Source organism: Rhamphochromis longiceps, linkage group LG22 (genome assembly GCF_057381845.1).
Source record: "Rhamphochromis longiceps isolate RC_006_pf linkage group LG22, R_longiceps_female_GT1.1, whole genome shotgun sequence".
Taxonomy (NCBI): domain Eukaryota; kingdom Metazoa; phylum Chordata; class Actinopteri; order Cichliformes; family Cichlidae; genus Rhamphochromis; species Rhamphochromis longiceps.
Window position 1 is genome coordinate 12,102,143 of NC_140577.1, and position 25,190 is coordinate 12,127,332.

A 25,190-nucleotide genomic window follows, 5' to 3' on the forward strand; every position below is an offset into this window, starting at 1 on the left:
AGATAGTCGCATAGTCCCTAACCCTATACTGCACAAACTAACAGCAATTAACTGACTAATTAACCAAGAAGTCAACAAGGATTGCAAACATTTCTATCTGGCACAAATTGATCTTGCTTCACTGAAATGATGATTCTTGTGAAAACAGAAAAGTGCCTGTAAAACGGCCGATATGACCTTCGCCATGACTTCGGTGAAGACCCATTAGACTCCCGTTACACAGGCCTATTGACCATTTAATGACTGCCTGGCAAACACCCATCGCTGGGGGCAAATGACTGATTGCAACTGGTTACTGGCAGTCGCTGTGAAATCAATCGCTAGTTCCCAGTTATGACAGACTAGAGACTAGTCAGTGACCTCAGAAAATTGTGTCTTGCTGACTGGTGGTCGAACGAATGGTTTCTGCCAGCACACAGTGCTTCACTGAAAATCCTGTGATTGCTTTGGTGGATATCAGATGAAGACTCCAACTTGTCCGCAAAGACTCACAAACTAGTTGCAAAATATTAGTTAAAGTATTTAAATTGTGATGCAAACCAGAAATAAGAGCATTCATCTTCAAAGTAAAAGTTGTGCCTGAGCACTGGAACCCACGAAAAACGTTTTTCTAAATTCTGACAAACTCTAGAAGTACTGATTCTTCTGAGCTCATTGCCCTTCAGCTAAATGAGCTAAATTTTAACTAAATCTCAGCATGAAGATGTATAATCCTAATTGTACAACAAACCATTTCACAAACGGATAGATGCATCGAGGTAATCTGGAAATCAACATCTTGCCCAACACCACTTGGACATTTGGGCACATCGACAAGCTGCTCTACTCCACAAGAGCTGCCCCTGTATCATGGTACAGTCTCTCCAGCTCATGAATATAAAGCATAATGGCCAGAACTGGGTAGAAGGACAAAATGGTAAGCATTCAGCCTTCATGCATGAGGTGAAGGCCTGCTGCTGATTCTACCTGTGGAGAGCGCAGGGTTGCCGAGGTCTGAGAAATTTAAGACGAAGGTTTGGTACATAGATTCATTTCACACTCCATAGATTCCTGCATTTTAAGTTAAACACCTTGAATGAAGTTAGCAATCTACACAATGCAATCTCTCAGCATGATCTTTGTGATAGGATGAAGAAGAAGAATGTGCTTGGTCAACTGAATCCAATGAGGCCAACATAGACATTAGGAAGACACACCAAGGTCAAGACAAGCTTAACCCTCAGTTTAATTGATAACATAGCACCGCTTGTTTAACTGATGGTCTGAACATTTGGTTGAGCAAACAAAGCCTCTGTGACTCAACCATTTACAACAAATATTTATGATAAACCTTGTGGAAAAATAATTTACAACAGCAGGACTGATGAAACTTGGTGTGAGGTAAGGTTTTTATTTTGAAGCAGGATTTTTACAAAGTTTGAACAGAACAGAAATAAAACTTATGAGTCTATATTTTTCCCTTCTCTATATCACCAAGACTTTCAAGTTTCATTTGAAGCAAAGAAATTTATTCCTTGGCTATTCAGTAGAAAGAAGAGAATGGAGGGGGGAATTTTCTGAGGATATAGGAAGAAAGCTTTATATCAAACAGCACTTTGGAAACCAAAGCAAACAGCGACAGTGAGCCAGTCTCAATAGGCTAGGTCGAGATTATCAGCACTTGCAAAACTGTAGGCTGACGTGCAGAGAAACCGTCAATGACAAAGCCATTAGGTAACTCTGCTTTCTGTGTTCAATAACACTAGACTGAGGTGCAGCATACAATTAACCAACTGGGGCCAGTATTGATTAGAACTTTCAGAAGAAAAATGAGAAATGTGAACCCCCACAAGTATAGGTTTAAACACCACAGCAATTACTGTGCAGAAAATAGTCCTAGGTAAGATGAAGATGTGGGTATAACAAAAAGGAGGGGGCCACAGTAAACTAGAACCTTAATAAAACAAAAGTATTTACTGTGATCAATCTTAAAGTAGCTTCTTTTATTGACTTGATATTTTTTCTTTCATGGATCAAAGCAAACTGACTAGATCCATTAGTTCACTAAACCAGAATAACATGGGCAATCGGTTCCTAATGCGATTATGTTACATCAGTGATAAAGTACATCGCCTGGCCAGCACAGAGAAGTTCTGCTTTATTTCCCATCACTAGCATGGAAAGACTGAGCACCAATCACAGAAGCATCAGCATTTCATATTGGAAAAGACCTGTTGACCTGGTGATTAAGACTGTTAGAATTAAACTATTCCAACTGCGAAACACCAAGCTAAATGTTCTTTGAAATGACTGCAGTTTGTATGTTTAGCATTTTCTTAGCATGTTTAGCACAAACAGATGGGGGTAACTGTGCTGCTCCTAGAGTAGTCTCAAGTAGGTTCAACAGTTCTAATTTTCCACATTTCTAGTTTTCTTTTATTGGCGACCAGTGATGTCTTCCATTTAAAAAATAAAAAAAATAAAAAAATAAAAAACACACTGACAGTTTCATTGGAATATTCATTAGAAACAGATACAATTTCAAGGTGCGCTTTTTGCAAAAATACAGGCAGAAACAGAATGTTAAAACTGATCTTCATAACACCAAAGATACATTTAACCATACAATCCACCCATACAACCAGCTTTCAAAATACACACCCACCTACAGCAACCTGTAACACATCAGGCGTTTACCAACTCACAGCTGCTTAACCGAGGTCTTTCATCCGCAACTTCCCATTACATTTCCAAAGGAACTACTAATTTGCCGGGTACATCCATCATCTTTAGCCAAAATAACAGTTTTGAGACATGTAGCATCCTCCGTAATCTCATATGACTGCTCCAAAGCAAAGGCTCTCAAATATCCCAGTTGATGAACATGCTGGATTGACAACTGACGAGTAGACTTCAATTGCAACAGCTGTTTCGGTGACATTCACTGCGTACTGCATGGGTGCCAGATGGGAAATTAAAAGCGTAGTTCTTAGCACTGCAGATTAAAAGCAAGCACAAATGTGTCTTGCTAACTGCTGTGTGGACAAACTAGTTGACTACCACATGGTAACGTCAATGTATTATAGAAATCATCACTGTTTTTTGAATGATGATAATGATTTCTACAGGTGATGTAATGATGATTTCCCACGGATTTCTTAAACCACATTCCTGAAGACAGTCCTTGGAGGGCATAAATTCTCCTTTCTTTACTCCAACTTAAAAGCTGCTGAGCCTTTAAGCCCACCAATACAAAATGCAGGATTTAGAATTATTTTAAGTGCCTCTGAAACAACAGTGATTCGAAGAGAGCTAAAGATTTGTACTTCCAGTCCATTTAAAAGGTAAGGAGGGAGATAACAAATGTGATGTTCCCAAAAGCACAAAGTCACAGAATTTCAAGTTGCGGTGTGTGAATCAAAGGAAATGGATGAAAGGCACGCCAATTCCACATTTAGCCAAGGAGTCCACTGGGGCAGAGGCTTCTCTTTTATCAAAACCCACTGTTGCCATCGACCAAAAATAGGGAAAGCACTGGGAGAGCCAAGCAGAGACAGCAGGCAGTAGTGAATTCCAGAGATAGGGAGTAATTACTGGCACAGAAAGAGCTTTGCTGTCATAACGGGTGGCTAATCAAACAGATATCACAAATACAAACACCGAGGACAAACAGCAGCAATAATTATGGGCCTAATCATCACAGGCTGAGATCTCTATTGAAGGCATTCTGTGAGGAAAAACTCATTTCTGAACTGCTTGCGTGATATTTTCCGGGGGGGGAGAACCTAAAGTTGGGCTACTGACAAGGTGTGATGAGAAGGGCAATGATCATATATGTAATACTGCTGACGATGCTGTCGCCTAGGGCTGTTCGATATAACTATATATATCGGATGACGATATAAAAACGTCTATCGTTTCATTTTACGCTATCGTTTGTTTCGTGGTGTCGCAAAATAAACAGTTTACGGTAGGGGTGTGTATTGGCAAGAATCTGGCGATACAATATGTATCATAATACAGGGTAGACGATACGATATATTGCAATACTAAAAGCCAGACGATATTTGTGTTTAGTAGGACTAAATTTAATTAGGAAAACTCAAGTAAACAGTCCAAACTGTTTAATGCTTGACATGAAACATCTGAAACAAAAACACTCTAAGTTCAAAATGAATGGAGAAATTAACATCTGCCTTATTAGAAGTCATGTCAAACAAACAAACAAAAACTACTTTACTGAAATATCAAGTATTTTTTAACATGAAAAAAGTAAACATGTAACACTGAAGTCTTTCTAAGTACTATGATTGTAAAATACTTATCCAAAAACTGCTCTATGGAGCATCAAAACAAAGCACTTTTTATGTGACCTTAACATAAACAAATATAAATCAAAAATGAAATTGCTTGAAGAATCCATCCAAGTAAACATTAACAAAAAATGTAAAGTGCTATTACAATTAAGTGTTAATAAAATAAAGTACAGCTCTGCAGTGTCCATCAATGGAACACTTTTAGTACAACCTGAAAAAAGGAATTTACTCATCTAAATAAGTGCTTATGAGACTCAACCAAAATGTCAAACATTCTCATATCAGAGATTTTACATGTGTAGTGTTTTCTCAGTGTTTATTTTTCAATTTCCAGATTTTTGTGCAGGAATACAAGCTGATCGACATGGTCAGCTCTCAGGACACTTCTCTGTGCATTTACAATGTCTCCTGCAGAGGAGAAAACTCTCTCTGCAGAGACACTTGTTCCAGGAATGCATAGGAAACTCCTTGCTACTTTGGATAGCTGAGGGTATTCCTGTTCATGGTCCTTCCACCAACTGAGAGGATTTCCTGTGAGAGGCAAAGGGGTCTCATCTCTATACCTCTTGATCTCAGCTGCAGCAACATCATGTTCTGATTTTGGTGCAGTATTGTCACTAGTAGAGGCAAACGTAGCTCCGAGCAAGTCCACCAATGCACATGAGGTCCTCTGTCTTTTTAGGGGTGGCCGAGGGATGGAGTCAAAGTTGTCTTTGATATGTGGGTGATGAGCCTCCTCTGTGGCATTCTCTTCCTCCACCTGTTTGTCAGTCTCCTCATTCTTTTGCTGCTGAAAAACATTAAATTCAAATAGTATTAATGTCAGAAAGTCAAAATTCAAATCCAAGATTCACCCTGTTTTTCACTAATATTTGATGACAAATGTCATCAATATGCTTTTTTTTTTTTGCTTTTTACTTTATTCACTTGCTTATAACTTCAGTTGAATTTTTCCAAATAAACTAATTTATTTACTTACATTTTCTTCCTTCTTTATCACAGTCACCACAGTGTCCAACAGTCTGGAATAGGTCTCACTGGTCTCTGCTTCAGACAGGAAGGGCAGGTCCTTAAACCGAGGATCAACAGTTGATGCCATCCATAGTGTCTCCCTCTCATTTACATATCTCTTTCCCAGATCTTCTGCTATGGCAGTCTTAATGTCCCTTACTGTCGGTGTATCATCAACACTTTCTTGTGCACCCATCACAAGCTTGGCATGAAGAGGAGCAATGATGGACAGGGTTGGCATACTCTCCTCTGACATCACCAGGGTGGCGTCCTTCATAGGCTTGAGTGCCCTGACAACTTCTTCTGCACATGTGATGTCAGACTCACTTAATGTGAAAATTTCTTTTTCACTCTTCCTAACTTCTGCAGAAAGCAGAGCTGCACAGATGGCTGGTTGCTGTTCTAAAAATCGTTCTATCATATCATAGGAGCTGTTCCATCTTGTAATTATGTCCGTGATCAATCTGTGAGCTGGTAGCTGAAGGAGGCACTGTTTCTGCTTCAACTGGTTGCTGGCTGTGGTGCTGCGCCTGAAAAAGGCTGTTACACGTCGGATCCTCCCGAGAAGTCGCACCACGGATTGTATTTTCAGTGCTTTCTGTGAGGCGAGATTCAGACTGTGTGCAAAACATTGTATGTGCGTCATGCCTGCAAGTCTAGCCGCGAGAACCATGTTTGGTGCATTATCGGTAACAACAACAAGGTCCTTTGCGTTCAATCCCCATTCAGCCACAGCGTCAGTTAGTAACGCTGCAATGTGCTCACCTGTGTGACTGTCATGCATGGCTCGGGTTTGTAGTACATGAGACTGAAGGTTCCACTGGTCTGTTATGTGATGTGCTGTAACAGTTACGTACGATTCAGTGGCTCTCGAAGTCCAAGCGTCGCATGTCAGAGCAACTGTCTCAGCCGAGTTGAGAGAGTCCAGCACTGTCGCTTTGACTTCTTGGTACAACTTTGGCAGAGCGATGTCCGTGATGTGTTGTCGAGAAGGAACGGTGTAACGGGGCTCCAGCGTTTTAATCATATTACGAAATCCTTTATTCTCCACAACACTCAGGGGGCGCATGTCTTTGCAAATAAAAACAAGTACTGACTGCGTTATTTTTGTTGCACGAGTTGAAGTTGCTGGTAGTTTCAAAAAGTTAACTTCTTCAATTGTCCGTTGAGAGGAATCACCTCGTTTTGTTTTAAAATTAGCATTTGACGCTACGTCGCTATGGTGTCTAGACACGTGTGTTCGTAAATTTGTTGTGTTACCGGAATATTTGACTCTGGCGGTGCAGATTTTACAGACTGCATAGCTCTTGTCATAGTCTTTACTGCCTTCTTTTGTCCTAAATCCAAAATAAGTCCACACATCAGCTTTGAAAGCTGCGGGGGCCGGCTGTATCCTCTCCTCTTCAGTCATCAGTTAGCTAGCATCACACACGTCCACTGACTGTTCTACTTCGTTCTTTTGGCAAACTAGACGCTTCTACAGTTATCGCGAGACCTCGTTTTTACGTCATAGTAAAGGCGGTGAAAACTGCAAACCAGTGGCCGGAGTTTGAATTCCAACATACAAAAGAAATAAACAGTAAATGCATGTCATTTTTCAATTAAAAAAATCGATAACAGTGATTTTAAATATCGATTCAGTATCATTGCGCGAAATATCGCGATATTTCGTTGTATCGATATTTTCTTACATCCCTAGTTTACGGCAATATTTTTTCATGGTTTTGATGGTCACTGTAGTGGCTAATTTCTTAAAGTTCTCTCTTTCTCTTACATTTAATATAACCACACTACAGACAGACAAGCGTTTGTTTTTATGCGTTGTCGTTAGCAACAACGACGGTAAAACCACCGCGTGTCCGCTTGTTCCACATAAACCTTTCACAATAAAGCTCAAGATCCTGTTGAGACTTTTCAAATAAACTGAATCACGTGAAAGATGCAGAGTGTTTACGGATGAGAAGCAAAAAAGCCGTCAGGTGCTAAAAAATAAACCTTAGACTCAAACGTTAGAACAGGCTTTTCCCCGCAGCACGCCGTGTAATAAATACTCAAAGAAAACGGCGGCCGTTACAACTTATGTCTAAAAATGTATAGTTTCATGCATCAGTTAAAACTCGATGCCAGGTACGTGACGCCCAGCTGGAAACACTTCCCGCAAGTCGAGCTGCCCGAGATTCACAGAAGTAACAGAAAATGTTACATTTTTGTGATTTATATCGTTCTCGGGACGATAGATGTCTTAATATCGGAATATGAGATTTTGGTCATATCGCACAGCCCTACTGTCGCCCTCAAAATACAAACTAGCGTGAACAATAGAGTCTGTTTTAAATTTTTATGCGTAGCTATTGGCCGCTACCATAATAATAAATTCAGACACTGGATAAAAGAGCATCCAAAAGTACTTTTTCCACAGGGGTTACCACAGCAGATGTCTGAATTGGCGAAATTGTTATGTCAGGTGCATTCCTTCACTGATCAGGTTAACATTTATAATAACTGCTCGATACTTCAATGCTGTTGAAATAGGCATTTTACTGACCTTTTAAAATTCTTCCTAAAGGTGTTGTTGGGTGTTGTGAACGCCAACAACATCAGCTGTTCGTGAGGGGAGGAGCTAGCACTCGCCTCTCAGCAGGTTGCTGTGTGAATGTGTTATCGACTGGAGGGAAAGACATCAATTGTGCAAATTCTGACGACATTTTTTGACAAACTGAAAGTGTATACAAGTATCCTAGCCAATGTAGCAACATCAGATTTCTCCTTTTTTTTTTTTTTTTTTAATTATGGCACAGCCACAAAAATTCACACTGTGCTGTGTTCCACGCTGTAATGCTTAGAAAGACCCGAACATGTTGGAGCTACACAAACATACTAAATCCACCAGTGTGAAGCTCTAGGCTGAAAATCCTGCAGTGAGGGTAAACTGAGGGCAGCTGCCCACAGCCAACTACAGCTTGAAAATCATCTTTCCTTCATTCAAACATCCACCTGCTGCTGGAAAGGTTGAAACAGGGAGAGGGGGAAGAAAAAGCTCTATAAAACTGTGCAATGGCCAGAAATGAAACCATAAAACTACAAGTTAAAAACACAGCTGTGGACAATCACACTGTCTACATACAATTGATTCCTCTGGATAAAACATTACTGCTCTCCCTTTGAGCATAATGGCTTCACTATGAGCTGCAGAGTCACTAAGCGATAGTAGAGAAAGCCAGTGAGACATTTATGGCTCATTGGCTTAAATATCAGTGCGAGGCACTCAGTAACACCCTAGTCAAGATTAGCAGATACGAGACGCTTTCTACAACCTCTCTACAAACTCGACAATCATTAGGACAGTTTGCCTACATCACAACACAAGTTATTGCTGCCCCAAAGCTGCCATATCTGCATGAATGGGCTTGCCGCTGTGGTTCGGAAATCCTGAGGGGTCAAAATTTACTGCGAGGGCTGAGTAATTATACACTGTCTTCTGTACCACTGCGGTCCCTTCATCATTATTTCCTAACACATGGCTGCCTCTGCTGTTTCATATTCTATGGCTGTAAGATAATGGGAGAGGACAGAGTGGTGTACTTCCCTCTCCTACTCCTACTCCGTTCCTCTTCTCCTATAGTGGTGACAAATCAGTGTTTCAGTCTTTCACAAGGGAGTCTGAGGTGTTTAAATTCCCAAAACTTACAGTCTCTTCAGTGCAAAGGACAGCACAGACGTACTGAAGTTTGTGCAATCCATTGCAGGGTTTCATTAGTGTACTGCAAGTCCGGCGGCACATTGAGCCTAAACTGACCACCTGGCGGGCCTAAGCATTGGGGAGTTTTGTATCACAAATATTGGGTTAGCTACAGTATTTCATTATCCTACTGTTAGAGTTACTTTTAAAAATAAAAACCGCTTGAAAGAGTACACAGAACTACAAGGAAACTTTAAAAAACTGATATGAATTAAGTGGAAGGAAGCTACTTTTCTATCGATGATAATGATAAACTGTGTGTGCATGCCACATCCTCAGTTTCAGAGTCTTGACTCAGTGTACCATGCAGCTCTGGGTTTTATTACAGATGTGAAGTCTGACTAGAGACTGCATTGTTTATGATTTCATGGGCTGGCCATCACAGACCCCTTGCAGAAGACAGCACTGGTGTATTTTTATCTATAAAGCAAGACTGGGTAAACTTTGTCTGAGCTGCAGCAGTCACCAGCTACACTCCTCCAAATGGTTGCTTTTTGATGTGCCCAGGGTTTTGACAGATCTGGGGGAAACAGAATTGTGTTACTACACACTGTGGATGTGGAAACCACCTTTGCAAACAGATCTAAAATGAACATGTTTATATCTACTATTGAATCTAGCAGCATAAGCAGTGTGGTGAAGGAGCATAGATTGTGAACACAGCTACGTCACATCACCCGCTGGTTTATGAAATGCTGTTTGGAAGCCTTTACATGAGCATTTCCGCAATCGTTATCTTTATGTTTAAAATCAGACGTGATAAGCAAGAGTTCAGACCTGACTGTGTACCTACATCTTCACTGACTAATGCCCAAACCCTGAATAATCCCCTTTTCTAAAAGAATAAACAAAATTGTCTTAAGTTTCATTTAGTGTGAGTGAGCCCATAAAGTCCAAGGGCCATCTTCCTATAGAGTTCAGGACTAGAAGTCTTCTTACAACCACAGCTATCATGCTTGGTGATAGCTAAAGTCAGAAAACTGAGGATGTTATGTGAGAGCACAAATTTCAAGTTTTCCTAATGTTTACATGCAATGGCAACATCTTGGATTTTGAAGTTGGGGGTCGGTGGGCTGGTCCATCTTTTTGAGTTGTAAGTGTGACTTGAAGCAGCTTTTCAGCTGAAAATGCTGACTGGGAGCTCAAATTCTATTATAAATTGAAAAATGTACATGAATTTGCATATCATTCACTTTAAGTTAAAAAAAAACAAATATAACAATCTCTTATGAGCTTGTGTGGCTGCCTTTGAAAGAAATTTGACCTTGATAGAAGATAATAAAATTTAAAAAAAAAAAAAAGAAAAAAGAAAAAAGATGACTTTCACAGACAGGGAATCTTTCTAGGGGTTTTTCCCCCCTTTTTCCTAATAATAAAAAAAAAAAAAAAAAGATAAATAAAATATAAGGTTGCCTTAAAGATTTCTTATCAGATCAGGTCTCCTTCGTGGAAGCCAAAGGTGAACGTAGACAACACAGGCAACACGACTCCACTACAAGCAACCCAAAGAGCGCTTGTTTGATGTCTAAAACCCTTAACGATTCACGTAATTTAATGAGCTACCATGCCGAATACTGATATCACCACAGGGGGCTTTTCAACTTTGTACAACACAGAAAAGACTACTCCGTCATAAATGTGACTCTGCATGCATAATTGCACTAAAGGAAGAGGACACTGATTTTGAGGGGGTGGGGGCAAAATTGCTGTAGTAATTTCCAGCAGTGGAAAGACAATGAGCCTTTTGTTATTCCTCCAATTAAATCTCCCCCCCGACGTAGCAAAGCTTCCACACTTCAGGCCTTCTGTGCCAAGGATGAAAAATTGCTTGTGGCTAAATAGAGAATACTGTAGCTGCATGCAATGCTACTCTTAATTCAGGCCAAGGCTTTCTGAATGCAACTCTGTGTCTGAAGCAATGCACCAAGACTTCGTAATGCTTAGACTGAGTCACTGTTGTCTGAGTTAACAACATTTTATACACCTCTCGACATGTGGTGCCCAATAAAACAGCTGTCTGACCTATTTTCGTCTCAAGGCATTACGAGAACTGAGACTACGGGAGAACAGCTCCAAATCCTCCTGCTCCAGTGACAAATTAAACCAAATACCTTTTCAGTTTTTTGTTACATCAAAAGATGATCGCCCTTTAAATGTGTTCCCGTCAAGTCATTACTGCCTGTTTGTGTCAAGCTCGTGCAGCTGCTCCGCTGCCTAAGGTTATCGCTAAAGAAAACCAACAAAGCGTATAAAAATGATAGCCAAAATGACAGCTTTTATAAGAGGAACATCACAGCTTTGCCAAGTGGTCAGCACTGTTATGATATGAACCATGGTGTGTGCAAACTCCCAGTGAGCAGGAATCTTATCGCTTATTCCACACTGAAAACACACGGATGCCCTAATCCGACTTTGAAACTTCAGCAAAGATAAAAATCAAGCAGCGCAAGCACTCGCAGATAATGTATCTGTGCAAAATGCACAGTGATAGCATCTTAGTAGAAAACTGGGCTCAGGGCAAAGAAAAAACATAAAAGGCAACAATGAGCTCATCTTGGATAAAAACTCCACTCTCTCTCACTCATACCCGATAGGTTTGGAGTGGTGGATGAGAGCAAAGGCTTCTGCTCACTCTCGTCTGGGTAGCAAATCCCAGCCAGAGGCGGAAACAGATCCAGCACCCTATTACGGGTGAGCCTGAGAGACGGGAGTGCAGTTTATTCCCCGCCAAATTCAGCTTTTGTCTAGCGGCCACGTCAAACGGGACCCAAAAAAACAAAAACACAAAAAAAAAAAAAAAAAGTGGGCAGGGATAGCTCAGTAGGTAGAGTGGTGGCACCATGATCGGAAGGTCGGTGGTTCGACTCCACTGAACGGCTACCCTGAGGTACCCCTGAGCAAGGTACCGTCCCTACACACTGCTCCCCGGGCGCTGCATTGGTGGCTGCCCACTGCTTCACTGGGTGAATGGGTTAAATGCAGAGGAACTATTTCCCTACGGGGACTAACATGCACACTTTACTTTACTTTACTTTTACCCAACCTTCACTGGAAGCGGCATAACGACATAATGTCAGCTCTGGCTGCAGCAACTGCAGGACGGGCGTGCATGTGCATAGGTGTGTACCTGCATGCATATTAAATGAAGAGACGGTGATGAAGGAGAGAGTTCCAAACTCCTTATTGAAGTGCAGCCCAGAAATGCAAACGGAAGAAACAATCCCTCTGATTTCCCTCCACAAGTAAATGATGCTGAGACTAGCATACTCCCCTGAAAGACAAGCTTTGTGCCAACGGCAAGATGCCGCTTATCAAGATGGGACCATTTGAGCGCTCATGCACCTTGTATCAAAGTTTAAGAAATGGTGTCGCAGAAAGTTAAAACCATAGTTCCACACTGTGCCCTTAACACATGCCACATCAGTTCACATTAAAAGGCTTATTAATTCTAACTCTGAATGAAATTAGCTTATTAACAAATGAACTTGAGCCTGCCCGACCCCAGTCGGACCAAACCGTTTGCTAAAATCCACCTACCAGTCAAAACTATGACTTCACCACAAAGTCAGTGTTAATGACTCTGGTACCCACATGTCAAAGTTTAACTCAAATTAAAGCATGCACAAAATTGAGCTAAATTTACATTTCTGCCTCGAGTCCATTTGGTTTATTTATTAATTTTCCCAAGGGGCCGCATGATGAACTGGGACTGGTGTGGCAGGCCACACCAATAAGCCGAATCCAATTCTGCTCTCTATAAACTCATTGGTGCGGCCCTCCCAATTTGTAATGTGGCCCCTCGAGAAAACTAATCACCCAGCCCTGATTTAGAGTCTATGATGTAGCCTAGATGCTTGCCAGCATTTAGAGTTCTGCTCGGTGTGCCTGCGGTGCTCTGCAGTTTCTCCGTTTGGGCTGATCCATTGTCTTTTAGTGTATTTGAAAGAAAGAAAGAAAAATGGTGGCAGAAGAATTAGTAGCTGAAAATGCACAGGAGTGAACTGGCCAAATGGCAGTCGCTGCAGTCTGTTGACACGCCATGTAATTAGATTTGTAGGGGAGGGTCTATGTGAGGTTACAGCATAGGCTTGCCAGGAGGGGTTTGCAGTTGTGACATACCTTGAGCAAAAAGTATAAATCCCACTTTGTGTCAAAAATGAAAAAAGCACTTCTGAGGACTTGGCTGCACTTTTTTTATTTTGCATTTACTACAAATATAAAGGGAAAATAAAAGGTAGGACTCACACTTGAAGTTTTCTTTCACAGAGCAATCCATTTATCATTAATCCATCTATTACAGCCCACGCATCCAAATTGTATTACACTTTAGAAGTGTGCAGTTTGAAGTAACATAAAACAACACTGCCAATCTTCCCAGATGGGGAGGCCAAAAATGTTAATGTTTAACATTTTGCTTAAAAATGTCAAAGTATTACCATTAAGAGCTGTCCAGTGCAATTCTGAAAGCCTACCATTAGACTGGCGACATCAGCTCCAGAAAAATAAAAAATAAAAAAAATGGTGAAAAATACTTGCAGGACTGACTAAAGAGTTGAAAAATGGAACGTCTATGAAAACATTCTAAATATTCTGAATGACGTTACATCATCCATCTCTATAAAATATTTCTGAAAAAACTCATAGTACCGACAGTTTATTTTATCATTAAGATGAATGATAACCTCTGACAGAGAGGAAAGAGATGAATTTTGACAGACAAATCCCTTGGGAATTCACATCATATGCTGTGCCAGATGGGAACTGTAAGAGCATTATATTTAAAAAAAAAAAAAAAAAAAAAAAAAAGAATATTCCTTAACAACCTCACTGGCACATTAACTGAGTGTACGGGGTATTAGCATGCAATCAAAGTCTCGGAAAATACATTTTTTTAGAAAAAAGAAAAAGCTTTAAAACACCAGTGCTTGGTCTGATCGCCAGGGTAGGGTCTGCGTTTATGTGGCTTATGAAGCAAATGGGGTGACGGCTAACAAGTTCTTCTTGCTTTGAAATGCAACTCCGGATAGCTGGAAGGGCCAGATGGGAGTTAAAAGACTATGAGTATAAGACTTGCTTGCAAAGTTACAAAAGTCTTGCTCATGGGAAGAGAACAGACAAAAGAAACCAGACAAAAAAGAAAAAGAAAAAAAAAAAAAAAAAAACAACCTGGCGAGTACAAAAGTAAGAATGGCAGAAAGAAGAGTACCTCAGTCACTTTGTCACCTCGACTAAGAAAGTACGTTTCAAGGTCAAGATAAGCAGCCATGCTAAATGAAATTCTAATGACTGCGGTAATTGCCAAATTGCTGGAACTATATTGAAAGGGAAATGTCGAAGTCTGAGGTCACTTATCTCTCGTGAGTTAAATCATTTCAAGTGCTTAATGATCTCCTTCATATATTCCAATGAAAGTTTGGGAGCATTTTTAATGGAGCGGTGCCATCGCCAGCGCCAGATTCATTTCTTAAGTGTCGGAAATATCCCCCTTGATCTCGCTAACTAGACTATCTGCTTAAAAAGGGAAACATGCTTTGAAGGTCACAGGTTGAGATGAAAAACTATGAAAGTGAAGATGACAGGCTCATCACAGGCGTACATTAAGTTCGCACTCTTTGATTTCAGTGCCAAACGTAAAGGACCAGAAGAGGAGAAGCAGGAATGCAGGATTTGTCACGAAAAATAGCAGCAAGAGAATAACAGTAAACAACCTGTCATAAATAATAAACCTGCTGAAAATTTAGAACCAAAGACGTTTACATGGAGTTGGGAATTTATTATACACCAAGCAGAGGTATCATTTGGCTAAGTTTAGAGAAGGGTCAAGAGAAATCCGGATAATTAACTGCAGCTACAAGACACCAAGGAATTTGCAAAGAGACACAAGTTAGTTTTACACTTTATGGACTCTAAAAGACATGCTGTAAATGCATCCTTCATTTCACAGTTAATGCTCCAGGAATTCTTCAAGAAAGTACTGTGTACTGCTTTCACTGAAATGCTGCTGAACCACAAATGGAAAGCAAAGAGCCTCAGGAAAAAGACGAAGGAATAACTGAAATGTTACCAACTGGATTGAAAATGTCATCAAACTTTTAGAACCCTTCTCCTCAACTATCTCCAATTTGCATAAAGGTTTATGGTCCAAAGTCATACAGTGGGGCAAAAAAGTATTTAGTCAGCCACCGATTGTGCAAGTTCCCCCACTTAAAATGATGACAGAGGTCAGTAATTTGCACCAGAGGTACACTTCAACTGTGAGAGACAGAATGTGAAAAAAAAAAAAAATCCATGAATTCACATGGTAGGATTTGTAAAGAATTTATTCGGAAATTAGGGTGGAAAATAAGTATTTGGTCACCTCAAACAAGGAAAATCTCTGGCTCTCACAGACCTGTAACGTCTTCTGTAAGACGCTTTTCTGTCCCCCACTCGTTACCTGTATGAATGGCACCTGTTTGAACTCATCATCTGTATAAAAGACACCTGTCCACAGCCTCAAACAGTCAGACTCCAAACTCCGCCATGGCCAAGACCAAAGAGCTTTCGAAGGACACCAGGAAAAGTATTGTAGACCTGCACCAGACTGGGAAGAGTGAATCTACAATAGGCAAGCAGCTTGGTGTGAAAAAATCAACTGTGGGAGCAATCATCAGAAAATGGAAGACATACAAGACCACTGATAATCTCCCTCGATCTGGGGCTCCACGCAAGATCTCATCCCGTGGGGTCAAAATGATCATGAGAACGGTGAGCAAAGATCCCAGAACCACACGGGGGGACCTGGTGAATGACCTGCAGAGAGCTGGGACCAAAGTAACAAAGGTCACCATCAGTAACACACTACAACGGCAGGGAATCAAATCCCGCAGTGCCAGACGTGTTCCGCTGCTGAAGCCAGTGCATGTCCAGGCCCGTCTGAAGTTTGCCAGAGAGCACATGGATGATACAGCAGAGGATTGGGAGAATGTCATGTGGTCAGATGAAACCAAAGTAGAACTTTTTGGTATAAACTCAACTCGTCGTGTTTGGAGGAAGAAGAATACTGAGTTGCATCCCAAGAACACCATACCTACTGTGAAGCATGGGGGTGGAAACATCATGCTATGGGGCTGTTTTTCTGCAAAGGAGACAGGACGACTGATCCGTGTTAAGGACAGAATGAATGGGGCCATGTATCGTGAGATTTTGATCCAAAACCTCCTTCCATCAGTGAGAACTTTGAAGATGAAACAAGGCTGGGTCTTCCAACATGACAATGATCCAAAACACACCGCCCGGGCAACAAAGGAGTGGCTCCGTAAGAAGCATTTGAAAGTCCTGGAGTGGCCTAGCCAGTCTCCAGACCTCAACCCCATAGAAAATCTGTGGCGGGAGTTGAAAGTCCGTGTTGCTCGGCGACAGCCCCAAAACATCACTGCTCTCGAGAAGATCTGCATGGAGGAATGGGCCAAAATACCAGCTACTGTGTGTGCAAACCTGGTAAAGACCTATAGTAAACGTTTGACCTCTGTTATTGCCAACAAAGGTTATGTTACAAAGTATTGAGTTGTATTTTTGTTATTGACCAAATACTTATTTTCCACCCTGATTTACGAATAAATTCTTTACAAATCCTACCATGTGGATTCATGGATTTGTTTTTCACATTCTGTCTCTCACAGTTGAAGTGTACCTCTGGTGCAAATTACTGACCTCTGTCATCATTTTAGGTGGGGGAACTTGCACAATCGGTGGCTGACTAAATACTTTTTTGCCCCACTGTATATAGTGGATAAATATAAAAATTTTAGCTTCATATCTAATACATAGAAAACTTCCAGCGTGTTTTTTGCACTTTAAAACTAAGGTCATGTTTGGAAAAAAAAAAAAATTGGATGGCTGAAATTTTCTATGGCCCTTCTCATCAAAAATAAAACAGGATCTGTAGGGGAAATCTGACAAAGTCTCATATCCGAGCGCACACTCACACAAAAACTAATTGCAAAAAACAACCTGTAAGAATTTTGGAATTGTATAAATGTTATATAAATGCCATTTTTATTCAACTTGCAAGCTGGACTGAGCAAATATGATAAATTTTATAACATAAGATATCAATAGATAGTATAATCTGAAAAGATCTCAAATCTGCAGCTTACACATGGTACTCCAAGTGTAACTGATAAAATTATTTTGTTAAATATGTGCATATTTCTCTACTCTGGGGAAATCTTTAGATAAATGCCTATAATAACTGGCTATAACTAACCAATAATCAAACATGTTTTGTGTATCTATCCCAATTAACATGCCGTTTTTGTTTTTAAGAATTTCAGAATTTTACTTTCAACGGTTAAATTTAAAAGATTAATTTTCAAACATTACCTCAAAAAAAACAAAAAAAAAAAACAAAAAAACAACACCACAACAACAATCTGATAAGTGGAATTGTTGTTTCTTGGGGTATTTTAGGATTGTCTACGTGGATTAACTCATTTTTGGAGCCAGCCTCAGACGGACACTTGAGGAACTGTAATTTTTTGGAACTTTTACAGTGGCTCAATTTTACAGGCCCAGATGTTGCTACCTGTTTGCTAACATCAGTCTTTATACCTGTCAAAGGTATAACAGTCCCCAGTTAACACTTTCCTGGTGCGTTTATAGTCTTTATGATTGTACAAAATACAATATGCTGTCATTTCTGTAAATTACAGCCACATTAAGAGACAAAAGAGAAAAACCAGGGTATGCTTTAGAGCAGGTATACCTTATTACTACCATGAGAATACAGCTGCTCCTAGTTTTTCTATCAGATCCATACCACATTACACGCAGTTTAAAAAAAAAAACAACAACAACAAACAAACAAAAAAAAACAAACAAATAATATTGGTGACAATAAAACGCTTCGTGGGTGACACTGGAGTGGCTGGTCTGTGGAAACAGGGTCGGCCTTGTTGACCACGATGGATGCCAGACTATCACTGTCTTGATTTTTCTTCAACTGCATCTGTTGTGCTTTTTATACATTGCTCTATAATGTTATCAGTGAAATAGCAAACATTCAAGCTCAATTTTAGATCCTTCTGCCTCTCCAAGCCAACAAAACCTGTGCTTGCATAAGTGGAATGACTTTGAGAAATGCATGCTAAGAATTAAATGTTCAGCATCCCTATAGCAGCACGAAATAAAATCTGATATTTGCTCTTGTTTTGCGGACCATCTGTGTCCATTACACAGGAATTGCAGGGTTTCTGCCAGGAAAGTTGTTAGACTTGGGGGGGGCTATGTGCTCTGTCCACATCCATCTTGAAGTGCATACAACGTGTTCAGTTTGCAACCCCACAGCAGACAGCCTTTCTCACCATTTTTCCTGCTGATAAAAAGAGAGAATGTGGAGGGATATGTTGGCACCACCCTGGCATCCATATGGTAGCTGACTCAGAAAGAATTGAGCGTGACAGCCAGTTTGCCGTGGTGACTCAACAGAGTCCAAGAACGGTTACTTTACCTAACCCATCACGCAAAAACTGTTTCACACAAAGGTGAACAAAGAAACAGACGGCTTCAAAAACTGACAGCAATTTTTCAGGATGCGTGTGGATGGCAGAAACGAACATCTCATTCAAATGGGTCATTCCACACTAATGTTAGGAAATCTAGGACTGCAGCAGACATAATACTCCGAACAATGATCATAATTTTGAAGGAAAAGATCCTCTGCTGCTGGGGTGCTACATGTCTCAAGGACATTAAGTTGTAGAGCTGGCTGGGTGGAAAATCATTTCCTGTATTAATTTCAGAGAAATCAGTTCTGAAGGCTAGGCTTGGATCAGAAGGAGACTTCATAAAAAAGGCAAAATGAGGCAGATTTGTGTCTCTGCAGACTGTAGAGCTACAAGATGACACCATCAGTTGAATAAAAATAAAAGTAAAATGCAAACCAACTTATCTATTGAATCTGTGAGAATTTAAGTTGTTATAGTGGGGGGGGGGGGGGAGATGGAAAGATGGACATAAAGCTCAGGGCAACGATATTGACCAGACTGGCACTTCCCTGGAGTGTGACATACACGCACAAGAAAGCATACAACTTTGAGGTACTCGAGGACATTGTCCACAGTATTGAAAAAGCTGAGTTGGTGCAGCAAATAACCAGGTGTGCAGAGCAGAGAAAGCAGGCAAGATTTGAAAGTCTCACCTAGAGAGCTCGAAAGTGTCAGCTGTTATCCACTTCTGAATGGTTATCAAATTGGTCTTTCCTAGGGATGGGTACCGGTGTCCGGTGACATAAACGGTAGTAACCAGACCGAAAAGCAGCGCACATTTCGGTGCTTTATTTTCCTGAGCTGTGATACACTTCTAGCCAATCATTTTACGTTTCCGAGGATAGTAGGCGGGGCCAGGTACGTACGTTCTTTTATGCAGAGCTACAGATTAAAAATGCCCAAGGCGAAGCGGTCAAAAGTCTGGCTGTACTTCACAGCAAAAGATGCAAACTCAGCAGCCTGCAACAAGTGCTTTAAGCTGATACTGTCAAAGGAGGTAACTCCTCAAATCCGATGAAACACCTGGCGACGCATAGCGTTTTTTTTTTCTCCAAAAACCAAGAAATGCGCTGTATTTGATAGCTTGCTGCGAGACCTCACACCGAGCGCATCTACTGCGGTGTGGTGCCTGTTATCGGACCCGGAGTTAGCAACATACCCAAAAACACGAAGAGGAGAGTCCTGGCCCCTAGCCCTGCCAGTGTAGCAGAAATGATGACGGATGATGATGGCAGCAGCAGCAGCCGTTCTTCTCTGCGTGAGTAATTTACGTTGAGTAGGCTAACCACGTTATTAAATTAATGCATGTAAGGTGAACTAGCAAACATCATCATATCTACATGCGGCTGTCTTCTTGTTTGATGGCAGATACTCCCTTCACCCTGGCCAAAAAGGCTAAAATGACCAAAGAAAAAGAGGGAAACAGCTGAACATGAGCGGTTTTTGGACAAAGTTTGTGTTTTTTCCATTGATTAAGCACTGCTTCCAGCCAAGAGTGATACCATATATGCCCTATAGCTGCAGAAAAGGCTAACATTGTTATCTTTTTACAAAAACCAAATCAAATCAAATCACTTTTATTGTCACATCACATGTGCAGGTACATTGGTACAGCACATGTGAGTGAAATTCTTGTGTGCGAGCTTCACAAGCAACAGAGTTGTGCAAAATACAATAATGTAAACAAGCAAAATACAAGAATGGCTACATCTGAAACTAATAAATATATGTACAATATATAATAGTATATGCATTTCTGGATGTGTATAGTAAATATTTTCCTACGTGTGTGTGTGTGTGTGTGTGTGTGTGTGTGTGTGTGTGTGTGTGTGTGTGTGTGTGTGTGTGTGTGTGTGTACATATTTTACAAATTAAATAGAGTAAACAATAAATAAAATATATAAAATATACAGAGTTGAGACATGTGCAAAACAGTGGCATTACTGTACAGTATGGAGTGCATAATGTTAAAGTTCCAGTAGTGAAGCTGAGGTGTCTATGACGTGTTCAGCAGTCTGATGGCCTGGTGAACCAGCTGAACATGAGAGGTTTTTGGACCAATTTTGTGTTCTCCATTCTTTAAGCACCGGTTCGAGCACCGTTTAAGCACCGGCACCGTTTCAAAAGTACCGATTTGGCACCGGTATCGGATAAAACCTAAACGATACCCATCCCTAGTCTTTCCTCTACGAGAAATGCTTTTAACCAGTCTGGACAAGCTTTGTACATTACAGTACAAAAGTATGGGGTTTTTTGGATTGGGGGGGTGGGGGGTTTGAGTTAGACTACTAGAGCTAACTGACATCCCATTCATACAGTCCCCTGAATATACCTAGGTATTCACCACTCATCCAACGTGTGAAACCTGCTGTGAGGACAATTAAAGTGTGGCCAGAGGGGACAGACGCAGTGCTCCAGGACAGATTTAAAAACACAGACTGGAATATGTTCACCCACACAGACCTGGACCAGTACGCCTCATCTGTACTGGATTACATCTCCGAAACCACAGACAGTGTCACCACCCAGAAACGGATCACCATGTACCCCAACCAGAAGCCTTGGATGAACCGGGATGTTCGTCTCCTCCTGAAGGCCCACAACACCACCTTTAGGTCAGGAGATGCACACGCCTACAGCACAGCCAGGGCTAATCTAAAGAAGGGCATCAAAAAAGCCAAACAGCATTACAAAAAGAAGGTAGAAGAACACTTTTCCAACTCCAACCCCCGACGCATGTGGCAAGGACTCCAGACCATTACAGACTACAGGACCACCAAACCCTCCCCCGCATCCTCTGATGTCTCCTTCCTCAATGAGCTCAACAACTTTTATGCTCGTTTTGAGCGAGGGAACCCCAAAACCGAAGCAGACGTGACGCCAGACCACCAACCTCTGACTCTCTCCCCCACCGATGTAGGAGCGGTGCTGAGCAGGATTAATGTCCACAAGGCTGCAGGTCCTGATGGCATCCCCGGGCGTGTTCTCAGAGCGTGTTCTGGGGAGCTTGCAGGAGTGCTCACAGACATATTCAACCTGTCCTTGGCCCATGCCGTGGTACCGGCCTGCTTCAAATCCACCTCCATCGTCCCGATACCCAAAAACTCCAACCTATCTTGCCTCAATGACTACCGCCCAGTAGCACTCACCCCCATCATCACAAAGTGCTTAGAGCAGCTGGTCCTAGCACACTTCAAATCCTGTCTCCCCCCCACCCTGGACCCCCACCAATTCGCATACCGCCAGAACAGGAGCACAGAGGATGCAGTCTCCATCACACTGCACTCTGTCCTCTCACACCTGGACAACAACAACACCTACGCCAGAATGCTGTTTATAGACTTCAGTTCAGCATTCAATACAATCCACCCCTCACAACTCATCAGGAAACTGACAGACCTGGCCATCAGTTCCCTCATCTGCAAATGGTTACTGGACTTCCTGACCAACCGCCCCCAACATGTCCGGCTGGATAACCGCTGCTCATCTACAATCACGATGAACACCGGTGTACCACAAGGCTGTGTGATGAGCCCTTTCCTCTACTCCCTCTTCACCCACGACTGCAGACCTGCTGACGGTTCCAACACCATCATTAAGTTTGCAGATGACACCACGGTGATTGGCCTCATCAGTGACAACGATGAGGCCGCCTACAGGGAGGAGGTGGATCGTCTGGCTGAGTGGTGCGACAGAAACAACCTGCTGCTTAACACCGAGAAGACCAAGGAGCTCATCGTGGACTACAGGAGGAATGCTGACCCACATCCACCCATCCACATTAAGGGGATGGCTGTGGAGCGTGTGAGCAGCTTCAAGTTCCTGGGAGTCCACATCTCCGAGGATCTCACCTGGACGACCAACTGCTCCAAGCTGGTCAAGAAGGCTCACCAGCGCCTCTTCTTCTTGAGGACTGAGGAAGAACCACCTGTCCTCAGACATCCTGGTGAACTTCTATCGTTGCACCATCGAGAGCATCCTGACCAACTGTATAACAGTCTGGTACGGGAACTGCTCTACCTCGGACCGGAAGGCGTTGCAGAGGGTCGTGAAAACTGCCCAGCGCATCACCGGAGCACCACTTCCTGCCATAAAAGACATCTGCAGGAAGCGGTGTCTGAAAAGGGCTGGGAAAATCATCAAAGACCCCAGTCACCCATCACATGGACTCTTCACCCTCCTGCCCTCTGGGAGGCGCTACAGGAGCCTCCGGACTAAGACCACCAGGTACCGGAACAGCTTCTTCCCCACAGCCGTCAGACTCCTGAACTCTGCCTCCTGACATCTGACCCACGTTAACTCATGGACTGAACATACACACACCCACAATGGACAACTGTACCCTCAAACACACAATAATAACATGGACTGAACCACCACTCACAACCACTAGCACTTTATATAGCCTCTGTAGGAATTATATCTCACTTATCTTAACTGCACTACTGTATAGCTCTGTGTAAATAATCATTCTGTACATTTGATAATTTTTAATCCTACAACTGTTTACAACTTACATAGTTTCCATTTCTGTATAACTGTATATCTCAGATTTCTGTAAAGTTATTTATTTCATATTCTGTATAGTTTTTCATATTTATATCCTGTTCATAGCCTGTACATAGCTTGTACTCACTACAGCCTGTGCATACTTAGTTATAGAATATTCACAACATACTTCATACCGTGTACATTATAACATACCATAATAGACCCATTTCTGTAATATACTCACATATCTATATTATTGCTAATATATATTGTAATATATCTATATCACTAAAGCACTTCTGGATGGATGCAAACTGCATTTCGTTGCCCTGTACCTGTGCAATGACAATAAAGTTGAATTCTATTCTATATACTTGTTTCCCTTCCCCCCTGTAAAAAGGTTAAAAGCTACCGATAATTCTATAATGCCTCACTAAAAATTCAAAGGAATGTCTCCAAAATCCAATATGTCTTAAGGCCGAAACAAACTGTTTATCTAATGGCCTGAAAGTGCACTGATGCCTGCTGTGAGTTGCCTGGAGCCACAATGAGTCATGCTATGCTCAAAGCACTTCTCAGACATTTTTAGCAGCAGGTTAGCTGCATAGGAACAATGGCCATAGCTTTCATGAGGGTAAACCTGCACTCAGCAAGCACTCGCATTACACTGTGCCTTCTGTCACTCCATTGAAAAGGTGGAAGGCAGGTCCTTGACAGAGTTTGCAGCTTTCAATGCCTAAAGAGAAACAACATTATCTGAGGGGCGCCTACAGGGTATTCTTTATGAATATGGAAACAAATACAACGGGCTTTCAACTGCAAAGGCAGTTTTTACAGTGATCTATTTAAACTATACATATAGCATGGCCTGGCTGAACAGACTAAAGGAACAACTCCATAGGTGAAATGACCTCTCATTTGATATTAAATGTAGATAATGGATTTTTAGAGGCCTTTAAATTTCTTGATGAATGTGTTTCACATGATTAATTTCAATCTTAGTTTCCCCGACTTGTCTTGTTCAGCAGAAATTTCACCTTTGCCGTGCAGACATCCAGGACTGTCATCTTTTCTTTTCTCTTTTTTTTTTGAAGCTGGCAGAAAGAAGTTGAGCGGAGGACTAATCCATCTCTGACAACATGAGAGAAAAATCCAAAGTCTTCATCGTATCATTTATAAACTTGGACAAAGAAACAGACCTCAGACAATTAAATGTCTGGTTAGTACAGCACCAACTACAAAGAAAAATCTACCGCAAACATAATCAAACCGCTCAAAAGCATGGATCCTATTCTTAATAAAAGTCTTTACTGGTTCTTTTACTGAGCTGCCTGCATTCAACTCCAACGATCACGTAATCACACATCAGGCTCATTGCAGCATTTTTTGGCATAAAAATGTCACCTTGTTTCAGAGCCATGTGGCTCACCCAGGCTACCTGCCAGCTGCTTTACTGGATAACCCTGATGAAATGACAGGCTTTTTTTGCAACCGGTCAGAGATTGACAACCTATTCCAGCTGTCACTCCGTCCTGCTTGAGACGCCTTCATTCGTTCATCTGCCGTTTCTCATTCTCTGCCCTGATCTCTCTTCCACCCGCTCCTCTATCAGTCCCAGCCTGGCTCTAGGCTGTTCTCTTGACTTGAAACAAAGCTGTGGCCTCAGACCACAGCGATCCATAATGTCACACCAGGTGAGCTTACCAGCAGCTAGGCTGTGACAATAAAGTCATCCGCTCTCAATGGGCCGAGGGGAATGAAAACAAACACAAGAGCAGAACAATGGACACATCTGCACCAGAAAAACAAGAGATGGGGTGCTGCCAAAATGGAAAGATGCCCACTGGCGGCCTTACAGTGGGCAGAGTAGCAGTATACTGTGGCCTGCTCATAACACAAAACACATCCAGCAAATCGGTATTTATTCTGAATATTAAAAATTCTACTAGGAATTTCTGAATACAGCTATAATCCGCAGCTGTGTTTTCATCCCACTTTTGTCTTCGCTTTCTCTTAACACAAGCGAACGTGTCGGCTGATTAATATAAACTCCACAGCTCCCTGCGGCTGCAGTTGACTTTAATCACCTGGAAACCTAAAGTCTGGGGAAAAACAGAAACGGCAATA

General features: G+C 41.7%; 2 protein-coding genes across 2 annotated transcripts in view; both read right to left on the reverse strand.

Moving 5' to 3' along the window:
• Window positions 1-25,190, reverse strand: part of LOC146643614 (dolichyl-diphosphooligosaccharide--protein glycosyltransferase subunit STT3B) — a 108,832-nt gene that overhangs the window by 72,037 nt on the left and 11,605 nt on the right. The window lies entirely within an intron of this gene.
• LOC146643616 (E3 SUMO-protein ligase ZBED1-like) lies at window positions 4,612-7,006 on the reverse strand. Its single transcript, XM_085396897.1, has 2 exons — window positions 5,275-7,006; window positions 4,612-5,085 (listed from the first exon to the last, which is right to left on the reverse strand). The coding sequence occupies exons 1-2, from the start codon at window positions 6,715-6,717 to the stop codon at window positions 4,612-4,614; spliced, it is 1,917 nt and encodes a 638-aa protein (XP_085253023.1). The 5' UTR covers window positions 6,718-7,006.

Bases quoted from the DNA above. Each gene is read 5' to 3' on its own strand.
- LOC146643616 (XM_085396897.1), bottom strand. From the start codon at position 6,717: ATGACTGAAGAGGAGAGGATACAGCCGGCCCCCGCAGCTTTCAAAGCT. The intron at 5,086-5,274 runs GTAAGTAAATAA...AATGTTTTTCAG, and splicing joins TGATAAAGAAGGAAGAAAAT to CAGCAAAAGAATGAGGAGAC.